General features: G+C 39.9%; 5 protein-coding genes across 6 annotated transcripts; 2 read left to right on the forward strand and 3 right to left on the reverse strand.

Annotated features, from left to right (window-relative positions):
• Nucleotides 1-64: 64 nt before the first annotated feature.
• On the reverse strand, nt 65-5,728 carry LOC135635699 (uncharacterized). Its single transcript, XM_065146963.1, has 5 exons — nt 5,442-5,728; nt 4,945-5,017; nt 3,079-3,143; nt 1,229-1,338; nt 65-393 (listed from the first exon to the last, which is right to left on the reverse strand). The coding sequence occupies exons 1-5, from the start codon at nt 5,610-5,612 to the stop codon at nt 195-197; spliced, it is 618 nt and encodes a 205-aa protein (XP_065003035.1). The 5' UTR covers nt 5,613-5,728; the 3' UTR covers nt 65-194.
• Nucleotides 5,729-7,296: 1,568 nt separating this feature from the next.
• Nucleotides 7,297-10,809, forward strand: LOC103980565 (ethylene-responsive transcription factor 3). 2 transcript variants are annotated; one of them, XM_018825510.2, is made up of 2 exons: nt 7,297-8,241; nt 10,336-10,809. In XM_018825510.2, the coding sequence occupies exon 1, from the start codon at nt 7,566-7,568 to the stop codon at nt 8,193-8,195; it is 630 nt and encodes a 209-aa protein (XP_018681055.2). In that variant the 5' UTR covers nt 7,297-7,565; the 3' UTR covers nt 8,196-8,241; nt 10,336-10,809. The 2 variants fall into 2 exon arrangements, with proteins under 2 accessions (XP_018681055.2, XP_009395279.2); XM_009397004.3 differs by having other exon boundaries at nt 10,360-10,809.
• Nucleotides 10,810-12,031: 1,222 nt separating this feature from the next.
• On the reverse strand, nt 12,032-16,713 carry LOC135635222 (protein TIC 21, chloroplastic-like). The gene is made up of 4 exons (XM_065146168.1): nt 16,369-16,713; nt 15,008-15,265; nt 13,186-13,392; nt 12,032-12,567 (listed from the first exon to the last, which is right to left on the reverse strand). The coding sequence occupies exons 1-4, from the start codon at nt 16,660-16,662 to the stop codon at nt 12,454-12,456; spliced, it is 873 nt and encodes a 290-aa protein (XP_065002240.1). The 5' UTR covers nt 16,663-16,713; the 3' UTR covers nt 12,032-12,453.
• A 1,198-nt stretch (nt 16,714-17,911) lies between these two features.
• LOC103980562 (D-3-phosphoglycerate dehydrogenase 1, chloroplastic) lies at nt 17,912-22,978 on the reverse strand. Its single transcript, XM_009397000.3, has 5 exons — nt 22,338-22,978; nt 19,614-19,990; nt 19,397-19,507; nt 19,189-19,284; nt 17,912-18,732 (listed from the first exon to the last, which is right to left on the reverse strand). The coding sequence occupies exons 1-5, from the start codon at nt 22,888-22,890 to the stop codon at nt 18,061-18,063; spliced, it is 1,809 nt and encodes a 602-aa protein (XP_009395275.2). The 5' UTR covers nt 22,891-22,978; the 3' UTR covers nt 17,912-18,060.
• A 1,157-nt stretch (nt 22,979-24,135) lies between these two features.
• On the forward strand, nt 24,136-25,380 carry LOC103981542 (peroxidase 40). Its single transcript, XM_009398297.3, has 4 exons — nt 24,136-24,396; nt 24,471-24,662; nt 24,743-24,908; nt 24,986-25,380. Exons 1-4 carry the CDS (start codon nt 24,136-24,138, stop codon nt 25,378-25,380), a joined length of 1,014 nt encoding a protein of 337 aa, XP_009396572.2.
• Nucleotides 25,381-26,604: the final 1,224 nt, after the last annotated feature.

A 26,604-nucleotide genomic window follows, 5' to 3' on the forward strand; every position in this document is an offset into this window, starting at 1 on the left:
CGACACAAACATCACCATAAACACTTATTTCTCCTGCTTGGCACATTCAATGGACACAAGAATCTGAACAAGAACGAGAATAAAATTATATCACAAACGACTGCCGCCAAGTAGCAGTTGGTATTTTTGCTTCGATAGCTATTGACAGTAATCTAAAAGTATGCCTCATCTGTGGAAAGTTGATGAAGGTTTGTTTACTTGTTTGATGCAAGCGAACCAGAATCAGCTATAGTGGGAATCTCTGCAGATTTATGGACAGGAGTTCTAAATCGTACAAGGGATTTTCTCAAAAGCTGCCATCTGTTTGGTTTGAATTGACCCATCAACTTGAGCTGCTCTCGGCGAAATTTTCGATTGGCATACCATGATCCACTGCGCCAACCAAGTCCGTAGCTGCATTTGAGCAATTGCAAAGACAAGATGTTTAATATGTGCACAGTATTCCGACATAGCAACAAGCCATACAGCCCACTTATTTACTTCTGGACAGAAAGAAATGTGTTCTGCCGTTGGCATCTGTTAACGACAAGCAGAAAAGAAAAGAAAAAGCAAGTTCATTCATAGAGAAGAACTACACAACCAAAACCATTTGCTACAGTACAAGTTTATGGAAAGAAACATACTGCCACAGTGGGATTGCTCCACTGCATCCTAGTGGACCAAGATTCAGATCATAAGAACAGTCTTTGCTTGCAGGAGTAATACATTATATATTGGCCCTCAAAAACTGCACCTGTAGGTGCCTCACTTGCCAGGCCACAAGTAAGGTTCTATTGCCATAACAAATATAATGTTTCACGTGTTGCCAAAAGAGTAGGACACTGTGGATATGGATCACAACGAGAACGTTATTTTTCAGGTTTCTAGAAACTAAGATAGACATAAAGATAGACCATGTTAAAAGAACATGCTGCTTATATTTCCAGGGTTATGGTTTTCATGCCTCTCTGATTGCAGGACTGCATTTGAATAGCTTCCTGAGGCTATTTTGCCTAGGACATTAATGTTGAGGTAATTTGGATCAAGTGAGAAAAGCTTTGTTGGGGATCAAATAATTAGTAAGCATAGATGCTCCAAGAGGAATACAATGACATTTCTCAGAGATCATGTCAATGCAATCTGGAACCAACCACTAATGTTCATTATTTTTGACAATGAAGCAATACTGAGTGTCAGGCATCAGGTAGAATATTAAAAATAGCATACAAGAAGAAAATTAGGAACAAACCCGATGACAAGAGAAGTTCCAGCTACTGCAACGCAAGCTGAAGTGCTGATGTTTCCAGAACTTGCAATTTTTTTAATCTCCTCATGCTCAATCTTATAGCTATTTTTCAACTGAATAACAAGAACACTTTCCAGTTTAGAAGATCCTTAAAATTCATTCAGTAAAAGCTTAAAACATAAATGATAAAGGTTTTCACAGAGCTACATGACATTTATTGAACATTATGACCAAGCACAAAGAAAAAATGAGATAAATACTGTTAATTTGTGATCAGACTAATTTAAGCCATAGATGCACACAAGAATAACCTCAGCATATATATGTTAAGGCACGCACAATACATATCAGAGTATGTGGTCATGTGGCGATCTAGAGATCAATGTCAATATTTTACTGATTATACCGACAGGAGCAAATGGAAAACATGATATTGAAAAAGGAAATGGTTCTCATACTAGGACTTGAAGCAGTTGGAAAAAGAGGACTGCAGAGCTACATGACATTTACTGACTTGAATAGAATAAACCCATTCAATCATTATCTCACTCCCCTTGCTCCTAGTATTAGTAATATCAGACTTACTAGGGTTATCTTAGTCTGCTCAATTGTGCCTGCCATTACACATTATGGAAGATAAACTGGATCAAGGTTTTAAATGCCACATTCATTCTGCCCATGCTGATCAGAGAATGTTACATCAAGTGGACCCAACCCAACCATGAAGTACCTCATATATCTGCCAATGCATATATATTGGCATATCACAAGTAAGGTATGCAATTTCATACCGTACCAGAGTTTCGATGTTTGCTCGGTACGGTATAAAACCATATACCACTCGGTATATATATATATATATATATATATATATATATTTTTTTTTTTTTTTTTAAAGGCAACGTCGCCTTTTCCTTCTCCCACGCGATGTGACGTCGCCACATCGCGTCGTCGCCTTTTATAATATATATATATATATATATATATATATATCGTTTTGTCCGGTAAGGGACGGTCCGTGTACCGGTAAGCTGACAGACCGGTACGTACCGCCCGTACCAGACAGTATTATTCGAAATTGCTTACCTTGATCACAAGTACCACAACATATATGACAATGTGAGATATGGAACATTAGCAAATACCATTATTTCAAGTTGTCTCAAATGGAAAGCTAGTTATGATGTTTGAAGAATCATTGAAGGTATAACAACATAAGTCAAGAATGAGAACATTAAATTTTCAAGAGACATATTAAAGATGTGGAACCGTTAGACTAAATAATTAAGGCAGATTTGGATAAGATTTTATCAATGTTGCTGCAACTATAAGAAAAACATGGTCTTCTTAGCATTTAATTAATTGTAATATTGAATTACAAAAACATCAGAAAGATGTTAAATTTTAAATATGGCAAAATGCTGGGGTAATGATGGTTAATAACTGAGTGATACAAAGTTGGAGATAAATCAGTGATCAGGGAATTGCTAGCATTTATATTGGAAAAAATACAGATGGAACTAACATATAACTTTTCATCTATCACAAGTACAATCCATTTAGAGTTGAAGTATTCTAACAAAATTTTCTATTGCAATAAACACATTAGCTAAGCAATTTTAAGCTAGTAATAACACTGGTAGCCTACTCTTTTGAGGAAGCTATTGATGTGCAAATGAACATCTAACAACTTGAAAGAACAAACAATGTTCAGCAATCATTTAAAAAAAAAGGGGTAACTACATCAGATATTTTCAACACTTAACATAAATAAGAAATAAAATCATAAAAAGACTTCGATCTACAATAACTGACAATAGCTTTTAGATTAATGACAAAACATAAAAACTTACAGCTTGTTCCAATGATTCAAGTTTTTTCTCAACATTTGATTGATGGATCTGACGTAGAGTATAGCCTGCAACATCATTGGAGAAAATTTCAGGATACTGAATTGAGAGATAGACAAAATACATAATCAATTAACTTGGCTGGTAATAAAAGATACAGAAATTAACACCATTTACAGTTTCCAAGGACAAGTAGCATGTGTGTGCCTTCATAAATAGACCAAGATGACCTAGATGGAAGCGTATGCCTATTTCCATCAAGAATAAAACATTTTAATCACTACAAGGTGACACCAACTTATATAACTAGAACAACTCTTATGCTGACACCAAATCCACAAATCATAACCAATTACAACAACCATCAAGGTAGCTGCGAATCCTAGCTGAGTCTGTTTAGAAAATTTTCATTTTCCTATCATTAAGAAGATGCCAAAGCCATACTTCTAAATGTCGAACAACATTGGGTATCACAACTAGTGATACAAAATGTACCAGTCACTACAAAATATACAGACTAGCATCTATAACCAAAACAAAATTTTCAAGATGCTTCTTGAGTGTATAACCATGTTAAGGAATTGTCCCATCCATTTCCAGAACCCTTCATAAAGCATCCTCATGATGTTGTCAGTAGGCTGTATATCTTGATTCTCTTTCACCTTGTCCTTGATTATGCATATTGCTAATCCTCTCAGAAAACATTCATTTAAATTTTCCAATTGTATGAACATCCTTCTAAACATTCTATTCATGTCAAATTGTGCTACTTGCTTCACATTAAACATCAGGGACAAGGTTGTCATTCTATAGGTTAAGTAAAAGTTGTGAACTATCTTATCAGTCAAAAAAAGCCAAAATTTTAGAATTTAGACAATTAAATCAAAACCATTAGTCCACTGATTTGTGAAAGGGATCCTGAAAAAAAATCTAGGAAACCAATAATCAACTCTTAAACCACACATTTATGTACTCTTCTATATGATTAACAATGTGTTACATAATCCTTTATTTTCTCTTGCTTACTTGGAGACACTTATCCCTTGAATTTAATCTTATTACCTCGTGAATGAATGTTCTGTCCTCCGCACCAGTGGAACAATAGTTTTTTCATTTTTCTTCTACATGATGAGTTTTAATTCCAAGAGAAGGATGATGATACAATAAAATAATCAACGTGAATCAGACAATGCAAAACACAAGACAAGAAAAGATTTGTGTGTGTGTGTATGTCACACCTGTTGATAAGTCAGTAACTTTAACATCAATATTATTTTTTTACAAGGGTAAATTTAACTCAGAGGATATTTTAGATCTCACAACTAATAATCCTTACAGCGTACAATGCAATCATACATAACATACACTTGCTTCACATCAATTCCATTTGTCCCAGTCAATTTACAATCCTCCAGTCCTTTTAAAATTATTTCCTGATTTATAGCTCTGTTTATATTGAAATCTAGTCTTATATTAAAATATTTAAATTTTTTTATTTATGAGAACATATATTATTTGAATGACCAAAAATACTAAGTTCTACTTTTGAGAAAAAGAAATTTAGAACATTGAAATCACATCCATGGCATCAATTAATTTTATGGAAATGCTATGACATTATAACCAAAGAAGAGTTGATAGGAAACGATAGCATTAAATATGATGGTCCTTCGTAGGTTATCATAACCCAACTTGATCATCCATATAGCTAATCAACTAATTAGTTTGTCCCGTGCAATAGATTCAATATATTTAGGACCTCTTGAAGAAGAAATTAGAGGGAATGCATTTTGCTTCCACACAAGTTTCACATACAAGAAAATTTACACAACTAAAATAAAATTACAGCAACGAAAGAATGAATTTTACCTCCCCATGCAGTAAGAATGGAGGCAATAGACGTTCCAATAGTGAAGACCACTCTATGAGTCTCAAAAACTTCCTGTATAATTCATCCCACCAAAACAGAGATATTACGGAGGAACTTTATATAAACTCAATATAAACGTGATGTCAGACAATATTTCGACAACTCCAAACACCAAAATGATACTGTCAATTTACGCACCAAAAAAGAAGGCCAAATTACCACATAACTTTCACAAAAAGGCGCAGGAGAAAGTAATCCAGAACGCAAATTTTAAGGCTAATTCAGCTATTTCAAGTTTTATCAACCAATTAATCCTGGACCCAAAAAACCATCCTCACATATTGAACAATCGATAACCCATTACTAAACAACCCCCATTCAATTGACAACCAAAAGGAAAATACAACGAAACTTGATTCAACAAAGCAATCAAAACTGGAACCAAAACGCTGAAGAAAGACACCAAGGAACCAGAATTAAGAAAAAGAGTAGCCACCTTGGTGGAGAGATAGGTGTCCTGAACCGCCGACCAGGTATTCGACGTCTTCCTCTTTAGATTGGGGAAGGCCAGGCGCTTGAAGGCGGAACCCTCGTCGCCGCCCCAGATCCGCGGGCTCACCGTCCGAAAGATGGCCCTACCAGAGCTCCGCAGCCGCTGCGCCAACATCTCCTCCTCTCGCCGCTACCGATAGATAGTCGCCGCAAGATTGGGCGAGGATCACCGAAGGCGGAAGGAAGAGGCGACACCGTCCCACGCCCTTCTCGCAATTTGCTCCAAATTGGCCCTCGAGATTGCAAGCGTTATATTCTAGTCGGAACGATGGCTCGCGCCGCGGCCTCGATAGCACCAACGAGTGGGTTTGGATCGGAATTACGGCTCGGTGATTTGTGCACCGTTGTGGTGGATACAATTGACCTGACCCGAACCGAACCCGATTCGTGGTTTTCGGTTTTGGATGCTTGCGCATAACGGGTTGATACGATTAACCCGATTAGAAAATGGGTCGGGTTCAAATACACTAATTTCTGATAAATACTAATGGAATCAATATATATATATATATATATGAAGAATTTAGATATTTCAAGGGATATATATTACATTAAAATTGATCAGCCCCCTTACTGCGATCGGTGGCCTCATGTTACGCGCAGTCACTGGACCGGAGCCGGGCTGACGGACGGTGTCTCCTCGGCCCACGAGAAAGGCGCGAGATGAGAGCGACAGGATCAACGTCTCTGGCGGGGACCACGTGGAGTTGCGGCGGGACATCGGGCGGCTATCGTTCCCTGACCTGTCCCCGTGTCGCGATCCCGCACAAAGATACGCTACGGAGGCGTTGCCAAAGTTTGCAATTCCAGTCGCTGGTCGACACCGCGTCGAGGAGCGCCCCCCGAGGGCACGAGCCCATTCAAACGTCTTCACGTACTTTGAGGGGCGCGGGCGGGGAGGCGCGGAGCAGGTGTTGTCAGCTTTTGGTTGGGTAGGTGCGCGTGTCTGGGGCCCACACCGAGTCGGATCCAAACACGTACCGATCAGAGACGCGATGGGATGCGACGTGATTTGGTGGGTCGTTGGCTGCCCGTTCGAACCCAATCCGCGACACGGACGCCGTATCAGCCACTGCTGCTCCTCGAGTCTTCTCGCTCGAGTTCTCTTCTTTCTGTTGTCGTCCTTCCTCTTGTTTCAAACGTGACGAACTGATGGGGTTCTGCACGAGCCCACAAGGGTGATTTCGTCATTATAGTGATGTGAACAGGCGTAGCCACGTGGGGTTGGAGGGTGCGGGATAAGGACGTGTCATCAGGGCGTCCGTATAAAGTTTATTGGTGCACACGAAAGATCCACCGTCCGTTTCGCCCCCCACACCTCAGCGTGCCACGTGACGGGCAGATGGAATCCCGTGTTGTGTCAGCAACGTGTTCGTCAGCCGTGATGGAGATCGGGCCGGACGTTTACATGCCCGTCCTCCACAAACGCGCCAAGCTACCACGGCGATGATTGAAGATTTAACGTGGGTCATGGCGGGGACCCGCGTGAAGCGCGTCAAGAATACAGCGGACTGGATTAAGAAGTCGCTTCCTGAGGAGTAATGTGCGTGTATACACGTGACTTTGGTCACACTTCATGGTTTCACATGTTAGCTGGTTTAATTGCTTATGGTATTCCGATGAGTCACATGTGATGATACCACCATCCATGAGAGATGATGATGGATAATAATAATAAATAAGGCTTATCTCATGGATAAGCACGAGGGTAGGATGGTCATTTAATATAGGTCAAAAAGAAAATGGAAAAAATTAAAACAAATGCCCCGAAATGGGCAAGAGTATGGGGTAGGGTAGGGGGAGGGGGGAGAAGGGAGGAGAAGAGGTGGGGTGGGTAGCGGAAGCGGAGGTGACCGATCGTAGCGGAAACAAGCAAAGCGGTCAAGTCTTCCACTTTATCGCTTGGCGATCGCTCGCTCGCTCGCAACCGAGGAAAGGAAGATAGGAGAACAAGGTTGAGATGCTGAATTTTTTGTGCCCTTCCAGTGGTCGATCTCCTTTCTCTTGCCTTCCCTCTGTTCTTCCTCGTCCTTGGTGAGAAGATTATTGGGTTTGATTTGTGGAAGACATGCGGAAGGGCCGAGTTCCGGCGGCGGCGGCGGCGGCGGCGGTAGAGACGCGGTTCCGTGGCGTCCGGAAGCGGCCGTGGGGACGGTTCGCTGCAGAGATCCGGGACCCGTGGAAGAAGGCCCGTGTGTGGCTCGGCACCTTCGACTCCGCCGAGGACGCCGCCCGGGCATACGACGCCGCTGCCTGCGCCCTCCGCGGTCCCAAAGCCAAGACCAACTTCCCCCTCTCCACCTCCTCCTCTCCCACTCCCCAGCACCTCCCTCCCTTCCGCCCCTCCGCCACGCGGTTCCCCTTGGGCCACCGCGGCCACCAGGCCCCGCCGCCGACGCGGCCCACGTCCAGTAGCCACAGCAGCACCGTGGAGTCCTGCAACGGGCCCCGTCTGCCCGCGGCGGCGGCGGCCACGCCGATCCACCTCCGGACGGCGCACCTCGGGAGGCAGGCCAACCCGCCGCCCCCGCGTGTGCTCGCAGGCGAAAACGACTGCCACAGCGACTGCGGGTCGTCGTGCTCCGTGGTCGACGACGATGCCGACATCGCATCGGCGTACAGGCAGCCGCTGCCCTTCGATCTCAACCTGCATCCCCCGCCCGAGGATGATCTCCACGTTACGGTTCTTCGCCTCTGATGCTGCGATCCCACATCTGAGAGGAGAAAAAAGGGTCCTTTTAAGAGTTGCGTTTTTCCTTCTCTCATCACCACTATTTAACGTTGTGTTCTTTCCGTTCTATATTTATGGCATGGATTGATTTAGGATCTATTACTAATATGATTAAGAGTTTTAAGTATTTCAATGTATCAGAGTAGGTATAAAGGTTTTGTCTGGAATCTCCGTGTCTCATTCTCTACAAAAGAGCTCTGATACGTCTGAGTTAGATCTCCTATCTAATTTATTTATCTATGTAATTGTTATGATCTTAGTGTTCTATGGATCTCCTAGCTTGTAACATTTAGCGTGTGTTCACAAGGCAAGATAAAGATTTTTAAGCATAAATTAGAAAAAGAAATGAGAAGAACCAGGTGGGGTTTTAAGCATTTGCCGCTGTTTGAGTAGTAGATGATTGAAAATGATCATGATACACTGGAAAGATCGGAGTTGCAATTGAGAACGTTGATAATTTTTTTTGTGGAACAGGTTCTTGCTGGTGATGCTTTATTTGCTTAATTTCTCTTGTTAATGGAAACACACCAAGGATTGTTTCTTGTGGATTTGCTGCTATTTAGTTTATACCTACGTTTTAGTTATTTATGCAAATGTGATCGGCGATTCGGTTAATGGACATTATTGGACATGTTATATCGAAACCTGATTTCCCTGTAGATCCAAGTTTTGTGTGTTAGTATTGCTTATTGTTATTATGTGGCTTGAATATGTGCCTTTCATTTCTTCTATTGTGCATAATAATCTTTGGACCGCAGAGTTTTTTTTGGATTGCTAGCTTGAGTTGATTTATTTTAAAGTTGACTTTAGATTATAAGTTGCCAAATCTGGTGCATTGTTATGTGTACATTTATCTGGTATTTTCACATGAGATCTGTATGTTTTATTGCAAGCTCTGGTGTGAGAGTTAATAAAACTGGGGATACTTCATGGTTCAACTGCTTAAGAATTTAGCTGAGATATCCATATATATATAACTTTCAGAATGTCATGTGCCCAAGTCGTGTGTTCTTAAGATACACATTACATTGCCTATCTATTATTTGTTTTGCACTTTGTTCATCCATTTGGGTCAGATTCATTGTTTAGTTTTACATGATGATATTAGTAGTTTCATTAATCCTTATGGTCAGCACACTTTTATTGAGCCATTATTTTTTAATGTTCTAATTCAGGTGGATTTAACCACTCTTCTGGGTGTTGCCTCTTAGGACTTGATTTTGCTTACCATAGTGTAAGCCTTGTGTGGATTTAACAACTACTAGAGATTTTTTTGATTTGTTGGCTATCGTATCATATCATCAAGAGCCCGTGGAATGGCAGGCAAAAGTGATTTAAGTTTTAGGATTTGCAAGATGGTGTTTTCTTAAAATGAATCATGTCATTTTAAGTGTGGTGAGAACCCTGATTTAAATGGCTTTCGGCAGGAGCAAAAGACAAAAAGCTTGCTTACTGGTTGAATATGGTTGTAGGTTGACAAATATACCATAGATTCTGGTGAGAATTGCCGAATGGTCATGCTATATCGATCCCAATAACAAGTACTGGCCGGTGGTTTTCCTTTGCAAACCTACAATACAATGTCTTGTAGAACACCTGTGCCTAAACATCCTTTAACTAATTGCAGACAACATTTACTTGAACTAGAAACCGAAGCCTAGCTTATGACAATTACCTGAATTGGACATATGGCTGCTAGCTGAGATTTCAACATGAAACTCAATCTAATCGGAATTACTGCCTTTATGTTGATAGTTATCTCTTTAACGGTTTTAACTTCAATCTTAATCGATTATATTATTTCTTAGATTTTTATTTTCTGTTCTTCAAATTCTAGAAGGAATTGCTCCAAGGATATTATGATGATATCTGATTTGTATGGAGACCGGAGAGAAGTTATATCGAATTGTGTACAGAGTAGTTCTCATAATGGTTGCAGTGTTTTCTACCTGGCTGTATAATACAATCATTCATTTGCTAACTGTTTGGCCTCAATAAAATCATGTAAAAGACAATATTTGTTGGAAATTCTAATCTATTCTCTCGAGTATTTTTCAAATCTAATTCTATCCAATTGTTTCTTTGGTTGGTTGTTAATGGTGTTCAGCAATGTTATTGACTTGATCTCCAGCTCTCACGCCCTTGAAGAAGATGATGATGCTGTAGACCATACTGAGAAGAGGAAATAAGAGAGAGAGAGAGAGAGAGACATAAAAGACCAGATACAGAGAGAGAATGAAGATGGAAGAGCACGAGGAGAAAAAGGAGAACAAAGTCAGCGATGTCTTTTGACTTAGACAGAGAGAGCTGCGAGTGTTGAGGAACAATGGAAAGGATTGAAGCTGCAACCAAAGGCAATAAAAATGTGGAGAACGTCATGATACTTTGTACCCTTCGTCGTTGTCGCCTGGTTCGTTGCTCGTCACTGTTGTGGTCTGACTTGGAATGAGGATGCGGTCAATGCCTATCCTGCTTGTGATGTAACATCATGATGAACAATGTTTGTGATGCTTCAGATTTCAAATGTGTAGGACTAATGCTGATCTGATTAACGATAGATAATGAATCATATACTTTGGTACTGATTCGATTTTTCTCTGCTAACTACAAATGTTGAATGGTAGGATGGATATGGGGGAGGTTCAAAGGGTGTCTGTGTACTGTTACATTCCCAAATCCGTAAGTCTTAAAGGGCCCCTACTTTCTCACTCTAAACAAACTATAAATGTTGAATGGTATGATTCGAATTTTATCTTAATCATTAATCTATTTAATATGTTTGGATCATCCAATTTAAATTACATCCAAATTTAATTATAGATTTTATATGTTAAATTTAAATCTATAAATATTATTTAAAAAATTATTAAATGATATTTAGTAAATTAATATCTGAAGCACAGAAATAAAGTATATATAATTGTATAATAATTCTTGTTAAGGTATTTAGTTGCATAATATATATCATATTGATGGGAGTCTTAGTGTATGATAATGTATTTATTTCCTAATATTTGTTTTAGGAGTCTACTAGTCTTCACCCTCTGTTTCGTTGGCGCGGTCAAAGCGGATCTCCTCCATGACTTTGCGTGGCTCATATCGACCCAAACCTCTGTCTCTCTCTCTCCCCCTCCTTTTAAACCCCTTCCCTCCCTCCTTCCCTTCTCGCTCTGCACTTCCCCTCCCTCGTCTTAGTCTTAACCATCGAACAACCACCATGGCTTCTCTCCGTGCATGGATCATTCTCGCAGCTCTCACCTGCATGCTTCTGACGAGGCCGGCCGCCGCCCAGTCCGGCTCCGTTGCTGCGACCACCGCCGAGGCTGCTGCTTCTCACCCCTGTGACCCCACCACCGGGAGATGCCGCCCCGGCGACCCGCGGGCGCCGGAGAACCAAGAGGAGGAGGCACCGAACAACTTGCCGCCCGGGACCGAGAAGGCTGAAATGGGAGGCCCCGGCGACATGGAGGACTTCCAAGGCTTTGCGCAGGAACTGGTCGTGCTGGGTCACTGAGGACGCCACCCTACCAGGTTTCGTTTGATGTCATGGCTTCTCTTCGAGTCATTGCTTTGTTGCATTCCAGCGTTGCTCCCATGCTTGTCCGTCTTCTTCTTCTGTCAACTAGTTTGCGTGATCTAAATTAGTACCACAGCGACATGTATAAGCAGTTGATCGAATCAACGAATTAATTGCAGTGTCGTTTTGCTTTCGCAAATAATTATTTGAGGTTGAATGTTCGAAATATTATCATATAAATTTCCAATGTCAAGAAACCAGAGAAACAAATCAACAAGCTTAACCGTGAGATAAAATTCTATCTTCGTCACTTATTCTTTATCAAAAAATAATGATAATAATATAAAGCCCCAACTATTTCTGCCTTTGATCACATGGGATAATATTTCTTCTGATATTTTGGAAGAATCACAATATTTGATCTACAAAGTAATCAGCCTTTTTATCACATCCATGCGAGCACCAGAGATCCCTCCATAATAGCTGAGCTTCTTGGACATGGTTAAATCTTCAAGACCCGAAAATTATGATCTCTAGAACTTGATTATACTCTTCCAAGCATCAACACACTCGACGAGTTGCAAATGCATAATGTGGCAGTTGAGCCATCTGCTTCAAAGTGTTCAACTTAATTGGCACATAAGCAGCATGAACCGAAAGGAGTGGCTACGGCAAAGAAGCGGCGAAGAAGCACGTTGTATCGAGAGCCTATGCAGCTTTGAGGGCAGGAACAGATTCTGAGTGTGGCAATGTGACTGAGCGCAGCAGTTCTAGTGAGAAAACAAGACCCAAGAAATGTGACAGGATCATATTGGCAGAAGCCTGTAGATAAGTTGCAACATGAGCAACCAATATATGCAAATCGAGAGATATAATCATGAATACATTGTCTCAGTGTACCAAATAATCTTGTGTTTCATGCGACAAGCATTTGTACGACGATGATACTCTTAGAGAAGCATAAAACAGGCATGACATGGCTATTGTCAACCGGGAATCATTTGGCACAACATTGCATATATATATATATATATAAACTTACCAAATGAAATTCAAATGATTGGCGTGCACACATAAAGCAGGCATATTGTGCCAAATATTAATAAGAAAACTACAGCTAAAAAAAGAGATCAAATGAAAATTTTCCTCTGCTTTTTTGCTCTATCGGTAAAAAAAAGAAAGTGTAGGGCAGCAAAAAGAAGGGAAGAAAATTCTATAGACAAACACCAACCTATAAGCTTGAAGACAATCATTTTCGATGTACTCATTCATTATACTATAAATCAGGAAAAGCTATGCTGGTTTATTTCTATCCTATATAAAATAAATTAAGCTATCATTTAGATAACTAAGGCATTGTACAAGTAGAGGTGATAAGCAATAGAAGGAAGGACAAGTAAAATAGGGTTTCAGGAAAATATGTATAATCCACAAAATTACCTGCACTAGGAACACATCCAAGGGCAACACAGGATTCTGACCAGGGGATATTATCCCCTGGTAGTTTGGAAGTGCCGATGTAGTAAGTACTTTTGCGAACAATAGCCCAACAGTTGCTTGCATGCCAAGAATTGCAGCACCCATTCCCAGTAGATTTAACCCTACACCATTTTTCAAACTTTTTACTACATCAGCTCGTGGAGGTGCCTGGATAACAGCCATAAGATGAGGCTTCATAAATACAACCAAAGAACAAATAAAATTTATTGAAGAACTTCACCAGTTTAAATTGTGATATAATCATGCAAAATGACAAGAGCAATGCTCTGTGCCAACAACAATAGCATGAATGATGTAAGAAAGGTGCTCAACACTCCTCTTTTGCCCCGTGCTCCTAAATTTTGTTATTAACAGCCTAGGTTTGCTCCAATTATTAGACAACTACAATTTTCTATGCTTTTTTACCTCACACACGACATAAATATTTTGGAGCTCCATAATGTGAAAATGTCGAAAAAGAATGTCCAACAAAATATTCTGGGCAAAATAAGTTTATAAGATTAAGGTCTCAGCTAGGTTTGCATCAATAACATCAAAAAACCATAAATTTAATCAATTGTTCTTATATATATATATATATATATATATATATATATATATATATATAAGGATCCTGAACATTTTAATATCTACAAAAAAATAACTTATTTTCTTCACCTTCTAATTTATTTTACTTTTCATTCTTTTTCTTGGACTTTTCTTTTTTGGGGCCTGAACTGTAGAAACCAAGCTCAGAACAAGTGGAATCACCAGACAATGGTAATGCAGTCTGGCTTAAACCAAATTCAATTGGAAATTTTAGTCACTATAGAAAAACTGCAGGGTTTTCCAACAAATTGGGTGACAAAGGTGTAGCTCTTACCAAATCCACCCGGTTGGAAAAAATTCAATAGGACTTACCCAACATTTTCAGGTTTGGACTGCCATCAAGAGAGATACTTTCATGCTTAGCCAGATGCTTTAAAGATCAAGCAATCCAATCAAATGTTAAACACAAGCCTTATTCCTGTAACAGAGAATCCAACTGGTCACAATCATATTACTCAAGGGCATCATCCAAGTATCCGTAATGGCACCAGGCTAGTTATTCAGTAGAACTCCAAGGTTGAAAAGACTTGAATATTATAAGTAGCAATATATGTCTATACTCAATCTAGTGTCAACTCAAACTCATAGCAAAAGCAAACTTTTGAAAGGGTTTACCACAGAACCAAGAAGGTAATACAGCAGTTGAGTGATTTAAGGATTGTCAAGTTGAGAGTTATTTTGAAATTCCCAAGAGGGTAGACAAATAGCAACAGATAAACTTTAATGTGTCATCTTCATCTCCAAGGATTGCATGCACCGACTTGGAGCAAGCATTGATGACACATGGCCATGCCAATCTTGCCCATTCCAAAAGGCACACGAGCTGACTCGAAAGGCATGTACATAAGGCAATGATTATCTCCTCAAGTAATTCTTTATCGTGATTCATGATTAATGTTTAAAAATAAATCCAACAAGATAACTTCTAGAAATAGTTAAACAAAATATGTCCCATAAGCCATCAATTGCTTCAAAGCAGGTGCTGCATCCAGTTACCCTTGGAAGGTTTTTTTCTCAAGCTAAATTCAGGTTAGAATCTAAAATTAACATGACTTGAATTGGTGTTGTATTCATTGAACATCAAATAAAGCTAAATGACCACCAGTTTGTTGATTGGCATGTTTACTCTGAGAGAGAGAGAGAGAGAGAGAGAGAGAGTGAGAGAGTGGTTCACCTTTGAAGGTTCATTTGCTGTTCTTCGCAGCCTTTCTGATAGTCGTATGTAACCAAATGACCAAAAGACTGAAATAAATGCAGCTGCAACACTAAAAGCAGTGGTATAAAATGTAACTGGTGACTTGATATTTCCAGTGACAACTGTGGAGAATGATAAAATAACAGCAGCCACCACAGTGCACACTAGCTGCCACCAGAATCCTAGACTTCCCAACCGCTCAAAGTGTCTTGACATGTTCTCTAATTTTTTGGAGGCCTGCTCAAGAATAAGCAATGACCAAAAACAGATAAAGGTCTTTAAATAACAAAATATTGTTAATTTATCAAATAAAAAAATTACAGATGGGCACAAATCAAATTTTGTAAGTGTCGTCCATGAAAATCATTACCAGACGAAGATCCAACACCAACATCTTGAAGACAACAACACAACTATTTTGTGTCAATTGCATTGATGATTTACGACAACTGAGCTCTGTCAAGGAAGATGTGGACCCTAATGCCCTTTTCTTCTTTTTCAAACCAAATTTTACTATGTTTCCTCTCTATGACTCCAGCACTGCTAACCTACATCAGCTCACCTAGTTTCATAGTTAATTTAGGTGCATGAAAAGCACCCTAATGGGAGTGTATGCATGGGTCCTCCAATTGACCAACAAAAGGAATTAGCATATGACCCATCAAGGACAAGGACTGCTCTGCTCTCTCAACATGCTGCCCTTAACCACAACACCACCATGAACCATCAACATGCTTTTGCACCACACATTTGAATGCATAAAACTAGGCCAATCTAGATCATCTTGGCTATAGCAAAACCTGCAAAATTTAGGCCACAACGCAAACGAATATCTCATATCACAATCCGAAAGAAATAATTTTCTTTTTCCTTCTTCATACTCAACAACCCCTACATAGCCTGAATTTCGCATTAACAAAACCATTTCAACATAGACAATTACATATTATCAGCTATAAACAAATCCATCCAAATTTTGGTGCTCAACAAGCTAGCCATGTTCCATCTTATACTTAGTTCGTCATTGCCCACTTCATTCCAAGGATCTAATCAACGCATTCAGTATGAGAAGAAAAAAAAAAATCTTTAGTAGATCTGACCTCATTTGCTACGGCTCTAATCGACAAATTCCAACAACAATCGCACATTCTTCGCCACCTTATCCTCTATCAAACTGACAAACCTAATAAATATGATAAATCAACATTCAACTCAAGAATCAAAACCGAGACAATGCCAGAGAAAAGGGACATCGACGCCTTCCTAATCCAAGCAACGTCGCTCTTCCAGGAAGACTCAACAAAACAATAACAGGAACGAAAAAGAAACCCGTGAAGGACCTGGGCAAGCTTGGCCCTCTCGGACTTTCCTCCAGAAGATGCGAAGCTCGCGGCCGCGTTGACCGAAATTCCGCGCTTAGGCCCGAGGAGCGGGGATGGGTAACCGGGGAAGAAGCCGGTAAGGGAAGGGGACAGGGCTTCGCTCGAAGTCGAGAGATATGGGCGGCGAAGGAATAGAGGAGTTATGGTGCATGGCGTGCTGGGGAGGTGAGGCAGCAGCAAGGGGGTAGAGGAGGCCGGCCGGAGCAAAGGGGCGGCGGTGGACCGAGAGGTAGGTCGCAACAGCGCCTGCATTTTGGCGTTGCTGCTTTCTGTGAGTTTGGGTCAGACCGAAGTCGACTGCCGGCCCTCTCTTTTCTTTGCTTATATATATATATATATATATATATTCTAAAACCTAAAAAACCTGACATATAGAAATATATTATTTATTTTTATTTTTATACATATTTTTAACTTAAGTAAACTAATGTTAATTTTTTTAATTAATTGTATGATGATAAATTCTGAAAAGCCTTTGTTAAGAAATGACCGAATATATACTTTTGACAACAAACATGATGAATCTCATATATGATGAAGATGATTATTTAATACAATATTAAACTTCAACTATCTTTATTGGATGAGCGTTGACCTTTCCTGCCTTAATAAGATCATTATGCTTTCTTAATCAAAGTCCTATAGCAAGCTCTTCATACATCTAAGCCATAATTTTTAGGGGTGTTTAAAGAGGTCAAATTGCATTAAACTAAAAAATGGATTCGGTTTAGTTAAAACAAGATAGCTCATATTAATTAATTTTTAATTTTAAATAATTTAAATATATTTATAATAAACCATTTTGGTTGAATGAATTGATTCAGTTTAACTGAATCAAACTAGAATTTTTATCTAATTGGATTATATTTTTTAAAAATATATTTATAAATATTATTTTAATGTATGTTAAATAATTAAACTTATGCATAATTATTTTTGTTTTTATTGAAAGATACCTTAAATGAATAATGACTTCACAGTCAGTCTTTTTTTCTTGATGATGAAGATATAAAGTGATGCATACAAATCAATAAACAGATTAATTACGAAGAAGAATGATATAAAAAATAATATTATTTTTTTTCTTGATGATGAGAAAGAACAGTGGTGCATATAAATCAACAAAAGATTATTAATGAAAAAGGATGATTAAAAAAAAGAGTTCATACTTGAAACGGTAGAACAAAGCCAAAAAGGGAATGAAGAGAAGAGCCATAGAGCACCCCTATTTTATAGTCTTTAAAATCGAATTATTGATAAATCAATTAATCAAGTTTTTCGGTTATATTAGAACACCCCTAATAATTTTATTGCTGGGCTGACATAAAATCAACACATTTAATATTGAAATAGAAATTACAATTATTGTGATTAAATGGGAAAAGAACTTTTTTCCTGTAGTTCTTAAAACTTGTAAAAGATTCTTCTTCACACTGTAATTATTCTCAGCCAAAAACCCTTGCAAACTCAAGTACAGGATCAAAATCGTCAATAGGAAGAATAAAAGGAAAACATATAATAACAACATAAAATATCCAATAGAAAGAACATTTAGTTCATCAAAAAGGGTGCATTGACATGTAAATAGTAGAAGACTCATGCATGCTGAGATAGACTGTAGTTGGCAGCTCCTAATGACTTCGATATCTGCTACAGTTTGAGGAAAACAAACTCTTCTACGGCAGGTATGTCCCCAATTTTCTTGAGAGCTGATTTGGTGGGTTCCTCGTCGACACCGATAGCCATGACTGCATGCTTTCGAGGAGCGATCCTGCCAACACTCATGTAGCTCACATTCACATTCTGCTCACCCAAAATGCTGCCGACAGTGCCGATCATCCCTGGCTGATCAACCTGCCTGCACAGGATTAGACTTCCTTCCATGCTAGCATCCACTTGAAATGATCCAATCTTAGTCAGATGGGGTATGCCATCCTTTACCCTGCCTTCCACTGTTATTTCTCCCAGTCCTGAGACAGCTGTGGGAAATTTAGACTCCGCATTGGCAATGTGGACCTGTATGGATTCGATAGGATCCTCTGGTGACCCATCCAAGGGGATTCTCTCCTCCGTGATACGAATACCTCTCTTTTTGGCAGTATAATCAGCATTGACGAGATTGATGTGAACATCTGATATTGGCTCAATAAGACCCTTGGTAATCATAGCTCGCAGCAATCTAGTGTCGAGATCCACAGAAGTCCTTGCCGATGCATAGGTCACCTTCACTGATTTCACGCCACTGCCTCCTGCCACAAGTTGGACAGCTAACCTACCAAGCTTCTCAGCTAGGACCACAAATGGTGCAAGCTCAGTCAGGACCTGGATGGGAAACAGAAGAAAAAATTCATATTAACTATCATACACAGAATAATAATAATAATAAGATTTTAAGAAAGTTGCATAGTTGAGATCATGATTTGCATCATATGAACTCAAGGTTTGAAGGCATGCTTCTAAGAAAAACAGCAGATATGGAAATGGTTTATGTAAACTTCACAGAGAAGGTAAAAGCATAATGAGGAATCCTGATCATGCCAATAAATGATAAACTTATGCCAATATTGGCTAAACCAAGGTCAAAACCAGTCAAATGCTCAAACAACCATTGTTGTCTGAGCCTCAGCATGATTTCTTGCTGACTCCCTGATGATGGTGACAGTTGTGGTGATGTTAATATCAAGAGTTTGGAGCTTATATCTTTAGATATGCTTCTCTTGATTCCTTTAAGATATATGATGCACAATGGACCAAATGAAAATAGAAAGGCAGTCATACCTCAGGAGGAACCATCGGTGCATTTACTGCAGTAGCAGCAAGCTCCCCCTTGAGAGCTCCAATAACAGCTTCAGCTATTTCAATTGCCACCTCTTCCTGCATATTGATTCCGACATGAGAACCAAACATAAACACCTTAAAGTTTCATTTACATGAAGAATTCTAATTTTCTTACAGAGGTTGAATATGAGCATGTTAATCTTCATACCTGTGCTTCAACAGTGCTGGCACCAAGATGTGGTGTAGCTATAACTTTCTCATGCAGAACCAACTTACTGTCTGCAGATGGAGGTTCTTTCGTGAAGACATCTAAAGCAGCCTGAATGAACCAGGACATGTTAAACTATCAGCTTTCTACTACTCCATTTGACTTCCAACACAAAAGCCTGATGGACAAAAGAAAAAAAAGAAAGAAAGAAGAGCACCTGTGCTACCACCCCAGAATCCAATGCCTTCACTAAAGCTTCTTCATCTATCACACCACCACGTGCAACATTTATAACTCTTACTCCTTTTTTCATCTTTGCAAAAGCTTCATCATTGAGAATTTTGGAAGTTGAAGGAGTTAGCGGCATATGCAATGAGATAAAATCTGCACTTGCTATAGCTTCATCAAAGGTTACCAACTCCACCCCCATAGCATGAGCACGATCAGCAGCAGCGTATGGGTCATGTGCAATGGCATGCATCCCCAGTCCTTTGGCACGGCGTGCAACCTCTGATCCAACTTTCCCAAACCCCAAAATTGCAAGTATCTTACCAACAAGTGATACACCAACATACTTGTTGCGTTCCCATTTACCTGGAAATAGTAGAGCAGCATATGCCATAAGCAAGTAGCTTGAACGGGTGCTATGCCTTTAGCTCAAATCCATGCAGGTACAGCATTTACAAATTGATTCATAACCATGCAGGTGCAGCATCTACGAGATATGGCCACTGCTGGAAGTTCATTAGTAATAATCCTTCATGTATAGATTTTCGTAATGTGAAATACATAATTACAACTTACAAATATTCATGGTGCATCAAAGACACAATCATGTTACTTTATGACTTTAAGTCACTAAGAGTAGAGATATCATTGGTGAAGTTGTAGCTTCATAGATTTGCAAAACCTATGCAAAGTTTCTTTTTCCAGTATAATTGGAACCTATGGAATAATAAGAATGATGTTAATTCAGGGATAGACTTCCCAAAATGTTCAATAATACAGCAAGATATCCAACTCAAGCTGCAGAACTTTAAGAAAACACAAGTACACATAGTTTTTCATTCTGAGTCATTTATAATCTTCGTTTCATGTAGTTGTCCGTGTAATATTTTTAATTTACTTAAGAATAAGTTCTACATATATTCTCTTTTGATCCCATTTATATACAACTTTTGTAGACTTCATAGTATGTCATTATGAGTTCAACAAATGTTTTGAACTAGTGCAGTTGAAGGCCCAGCATAAAGGTGATTAGTTGACCATCCTCTTGGTAATTTCAGTTACACTACTTTCTCATGCCGAAAGGGTTAAGTATATGCATGATGATATTAATAATTCTAAGAACACCAACATAGTACTTCAATTTAAATAAACTAGTACCATAACTACCCACACAATTTCAAATACTTGGGAATGCATCTTTAAAAATATTAATCACATTTGTAGAAGAAGAAAAGACCATAAATACTTATTAACAATTATTAACGATCCACTTTCTAATAGCACAGACCTATTAATGACTTACAATTGATGGTAGTAAAAGAGGTGGAGAAATAAAGAAAATTCACATATCCAAGCAGAACAAGTAACGCTAATATACTGTAACCTACATAAGAAGGTGAGATGACTAAACTAAGGATGAAACAGTTTAATTCTACTTTACAAATGAACATAGTCACTGTTGAGATGATTACTATCAATAGACAATGAACATTAACTGTCAGAACTGAGATGATTACCATACAAAGACAACAAATTATTGACAACATACGGTGAACTATTGTTGATCACCCTTTTCTTTTTTTGTAAAGAACTACTGATCACTTGATTAGATAACTGAGAATAATCAAAGAGCAATATATCATAGACATGTGTATAAATAACTTGACCCATAAATAGCTTAGCTTTTGTCACCATTTTGATGAGAAAATAAGTTACAGAGTGAAAATACAAGAAACAAGTAATGAACTAAGTTTTAGTTGTTTCAACTTTCAACCAAGGAGAAGTCTGGGAGTACTTTAATTAAAATATATTGATTAGCTTAATTCATATTTGAAATAGATGAAAAATAAAACATTCAATTTCATAACTAGATTGACATGAATTTGGTATGCTGATAGATGTTGCTATGAACAGAACTATAACAAACCAACAGAAGTGGCATTCTCCATCATTTGTTTCCTTTCTTTTTTATAATTAAATTAAACAGAGCATAACAAGACAGTGCAAGAAACAGAAATCTAATAATAACTTAAATTATGCAATGTGTTGTATACATCAGCATGGTGAAAGAAAATCATGTACCTCGATATAAGCCCAAATAACATGACCCACATATTTCCAATAATGATGATGGACTTGGTTTCTATTATGTTTCATCATTTTTCTCCATTGACAGCAGGATTTTGTAGCAATGTTATCTTTGAAGCATTTACTTAACAGCTAGAAGGATAAGTACTTAAAGTTTTCATGCGGAAAGCATCGCTATTGTTTCTAACAAGAAAGATGACTGATTCTCCGAAAAGTAGATCATACAGTTCTGCCTGATCCTAAAGACCTTGCACAATCTAAACTCATTTTTAAACACTTAGTAATCCCTTCATTCCCTTCATACACTTAGTAATCCCTTCATTCTCTGAAAACTAGATCATACAGTTCTGCCTGATCCTAAAGACCTTGCACAATCTAAACTCATTTTTAAACACTTAGTAATCCTTTCATTCCCTTCATATATTTCTCAACAATCGGTGAAGGAGAAAAAGAAAGAATCCGTGATCACGAACTACCATGGTGGTCAGCCAAAGATCAGATGGAATCGGCAACTTTTCCCTTTTGTCATGAGCTAAACGATTAAAGAGAGAGAGAGAGGCAAGTGGAACCAGAAAAGTTGTCTTTTTCCTCTATCGAAACTATCAAAAGGAAAGAAAGGTTCGACCAGCTTTCATGGAAGCATCAGATCTCGCGATGTTGCGGGCCATAGCGGTGAGCAGGGCGATCCCATGCTCGGCTGCAGCAACCGTATTCGCGGTGGGCGCATTGACCACGAGGCAGCCATGCTCGGTGGCGGCGGCGAGATCCACATTGTCGATCCCGACCCCAGCGCGCCCGACCACCCTGAGCTTGCCACCGGAGGACTCGAAAACATCTCGGCCGACCTTGGTGCCGCTCCGCACGATAAGGGCATCGCAGAGCGCGATCTTGGCGCGGAGCTCCTCGGGGGAGAGGTTATAGGAGCAGTCAACGTCGGCCAAGCCCTTGAGAAGGGCCAGCCCGGCCTCGCCGAGCTTCTCGGCGACAAGGACCCTGGGTTTGGAGTTCGCGCCGCCGGTCTCGACGGCCATAGCCACGACTCGCGGGCGGCGGTGTGGGAACAGGGAGGTAGCAGGGAGGCGAGAAGGGACGAGGAGGCGGCGGGAGAGGGAGGAGGGGTGGTGAATGCGGAGGGAGGGGGCGGCGAGGCGGTCGGCGGGGGCCAAGGTGGCCGCCATTTCGAGTAGGTCGGGAGAAGGGGAGATCGAAGTGTGGGGGGAGGGCCCGAAGGATCGAGTCGATGGAGCGTAGCGTCGTCGAGTACAAGGCTTCGGACTTCATGCGGTTGTCACATCGTTCATGTAGTGCTCAAATCGGGTCGGATTCTTATCTCTACTGGATCCGTTATCTTCAATCGTCAGACGAACAGCGAGTCAACGGTATGTGCACGCGCATGTCACGTGACATAAAAAGTATAGAACATGACATGTGCACTGCACGTGTCTCAAGGATATGCAGTGGAGGCCCACGAAGACAACAAGTTTCTTGCCTCTGGTCATGGCTGATGAGTCTGGGTCTCCACGATTGCAAGAAAAGGTCGTATCTTGTAGAAGTTGGATTCATTAAGATCCATAGAGAAAAGAAGTATCGGTTGCATAATCTTGTGATGCATTTAAGTACACTGGTAAATAGTTTGGGAGATCATTAATGCTATGACATCAAGCATTATTGAACAAAGATGTCATTCTCGAATCTATTAGCTGCCATCCCATATCCTAAAGCCACAGTTATCATCGCCTTCAAAGTAGTTCATGTTTTGCATGCAGCTTCTCTCTCTCTCTCTCCTCCCATGGCCTATAGTTGTTGAAGTTTCTGCCACATTGAGGTCACCATATCTGCTACTCACATGCCACTTTTCCCTTTGATATGTCAACAGAGGACGAGACGGTTTCACCGACTGCACTACTTCGCTAATCAGAAGTTGAAGGAGTCAACCTTTCGTTCACCATGGCAGAGAAAAGGTGGATTCAGGTACCAATACACAAACACATTATTATAAGGTGCTTCAAGTTCATTGATGGATTGATCGTTAATGGATGTTGCAGCAAAATCAAAAGCTTTCAGCTACTGTGCAGAATACAGAGGCAGACGTGAAATGATGGTCTGTGGGGAGCAGATGCTTTCTTCTGATGGCTCACCTAATGTGCAGTCCCGCTTCCTGCAAGCTCCTTTGTTAAGTGCATCACTTGAGATTACCCTCGTCAGCCACTAGCATGAACCGAATGACTTGTTCGACGTTGTTTCTATTCCTCGCCATTCCTACTTCCATCGATGGTCCTGCGTGACCTACTCACGTCAAAGACAACATACTTGCATCTCTCTCTCTCTCTCTCTCTGGTTTGTCTTTATATAAGCAGAAGCTATGGGTGTCTTCTACTTCACAAGTCGCAACAATATCTAAGGCTTCTCACTCATAAGAAGCGATGGTTGCCATCATAGTTTGTGCTATTCTTGTGCTTGTTGTAGCCGGCCAGCTCAATGCCTTGTCCAAAGACTGCATAGGTGTCGGCGGCGGCGGTGGTAGCGGTAGTTTTGACGGTGGTTCCCTAAACTTCGACTTTTATATCAGTAGTTGTCCGCAGGCAGAAGCCATTATCTTCTCCGGAGTGCAACAAGCCATGGCGAGTGACCCCCGCATGGCCGCCTCCCTTCTCCGCCTTCACTTCCACGACTGCTTTGTTAACGTGAGTGTAATCTCGTCCTGAAACCAAACAGAAAGCCCGAGACTAACATGCTTTGTCTATGATTTCTTTCCAAGGGTTGTGATGCTTCGGTGCTTCTCGATGACACCCCAAATCTTGTGGGGGAGAAGACCGCCGGCCCGAACTTGAACTCGCTGAGGGGATTCGATGTCGTCGACGGAATCAAGACCGAGCTAGAGATGGCGTGTCCTGATACTGTCTCCTGTGCTGATGTCCTCGCCATTGCGGCTCGAGACTCCGTCGTGCTGGTTTCTTCTGCTTCCCAAAACTCGATGATTCTTTGCTCAGCTAAGCCAAGGTCACAATCTCATTGCACACCGTGTTGCAGTCAGGAGGACCAACATGGGTGGTGGAGGTGGGACGGAGGGACGGCGTTACTGCTAGCCTTTCGATGGCTACCGCCAACATCCCGGCTCCGACGTCCGACGTTGCCACCCTCGTCCACAAGTTCCAAAACCTCGGCCTCTCCACGAAGGACATGGTCGTTCTCTCAGGTACACGCCCCCCACCGACTTCTACTGCCTTCGTCTCCCACAGCCCAACTTCTGATCTCGAAGCTGTCAATGTCCAGGCGCTCACACAATAGGAAAGGCACGGTGCTCTTCGTTCATATCTCGGCTCAACGGGGGAGGCATCGCCGACGCCGCCGCCGACCGTATCTTCCTCCAGTCACTGCAGCAGCTCTGCGCGGGTTCCAACGGGACACTAGCCCACCTCGACTTGGCCACGCCGGCCACCTTCGACAACCAGTACTACGTGAACCTGCTGTCGGGGGAGGGGCTCCTGCCGTCGGACCAGGTGCTGGTGAACGAGGGCGGGGAGGTCGGCAGCCTCGTTCAGGCCTATGCGATGGACCCGGTGCTATTCTACGAGGACTTTGCGGTCTCCATGGTGAGGATGGGGAGGCTGGCTCCGCCACCAGGGAGCGAGGCCGAGGTCCGCAGGTGCTGCAGGGTCGTGAATTAGCTACTGAGAGTAAGTAGTGTGTCAAGAATAAGTGTGTGTTTGTGTTCAGGAAATGGTCTGTAGTTGAGGATGCAGTCACAGTAAGGTTGATTTAGTTTGGTGTTGTAGCTTTAATCGTGAGTGCAGTATTGTGGGAATGGATGTGTTCTTCCTTTCTTACAATAAAATAAGTCAACCTAAATAAGCACCATTTGTCAAACATTTGGTCTTCATCATTTCCAGTAAAATTAAGCCCATAGGCAAACATTTTAGATTAATAGTACATCCGAATCGGGGATGGACATATTTGGTCAACTCGTTTCTTTCATCGAGAAGACACAGGGTTGATAAGACTTTGAAGTCAAATACATTAACAATCAAAGTGAACTTGTTAGGAAGAGATCATCACTATTCATGATAGATGTAAATAAGGGAGATCAATGAGTCGGATGTATATGTAAAGAAATAAAAGTCTTGAGTAGGAGTCCTATTAGAAGTCTTGGGTACGAGTTTTTTCTTTTGTAATACGAGAAACCAAACAAGAGAAACTCACAAAGGTAAAAAAAAACCAGGAAAAAAAAAATAGAGTTAGAAGATTTTCTCTTCTCACTTCGCTTTCTTCCTCTCATTTTCATTCTATATTTTGATGCCTTAGGCACAAGAGGAGAAAACTATCTTCTCACTTTTCTCTTTCTTCTTCTTCTTTCTTTAATATTTTCACGGGTCTTCGTATAGTGGTTATGTTTGAAAATATATATTTTTTAATTTATAATTATAAAAAAATTAAATGAATACATAGTTATGGAATTTTTTTTATTTTAAAGACGTATTGATGTATCATTTAATAAAATTATATTTTAAAAGTTCATTAAGGATTTTATGACAAATTAATATTTTTAATTTGTATTCAAAAGTAAATATTTTTTTATTTAAATTAATAAAGTAAATAAATAAAAAAATGAATGTATGTATGTAATCATAAAAGTATTTGTATGGTCCAAATATATTATAAATAAATATATAATTATATAAATAAATATAAAAATAATTTTATTTTTTTATTAAAATATTAATTTCTCACTAAATTATTTTTGACAATCTTATAATTTTATATAAAGTCATAAAGTAATTTTAGAAATTAAAAAAAAATATTATATTAACATATCATAAATACTAAAATACTAATACAAAATATTATTAATATTTAAATATTTTAATATATCAATATGATTTAAAAAAAAAAAC

This window comes from Musa acuminata, chromosome BXJ3-4, assembly GCF_036884655.1.
Source record: "Musa acuminata AAA Group cultivar baxijiao chromosome BXJ3-4, Cavendish_Baxijiao_AAA, whole genome shotgun sequence".
In the NCBI taxonomy this organism is placed as follows: domain Eukaryota; kingdom Viridiplantae; phylum Streptophyta; class Magnoliopsida; order Zingiberales; family Musaceae; genus Musa; species Musa acuminata.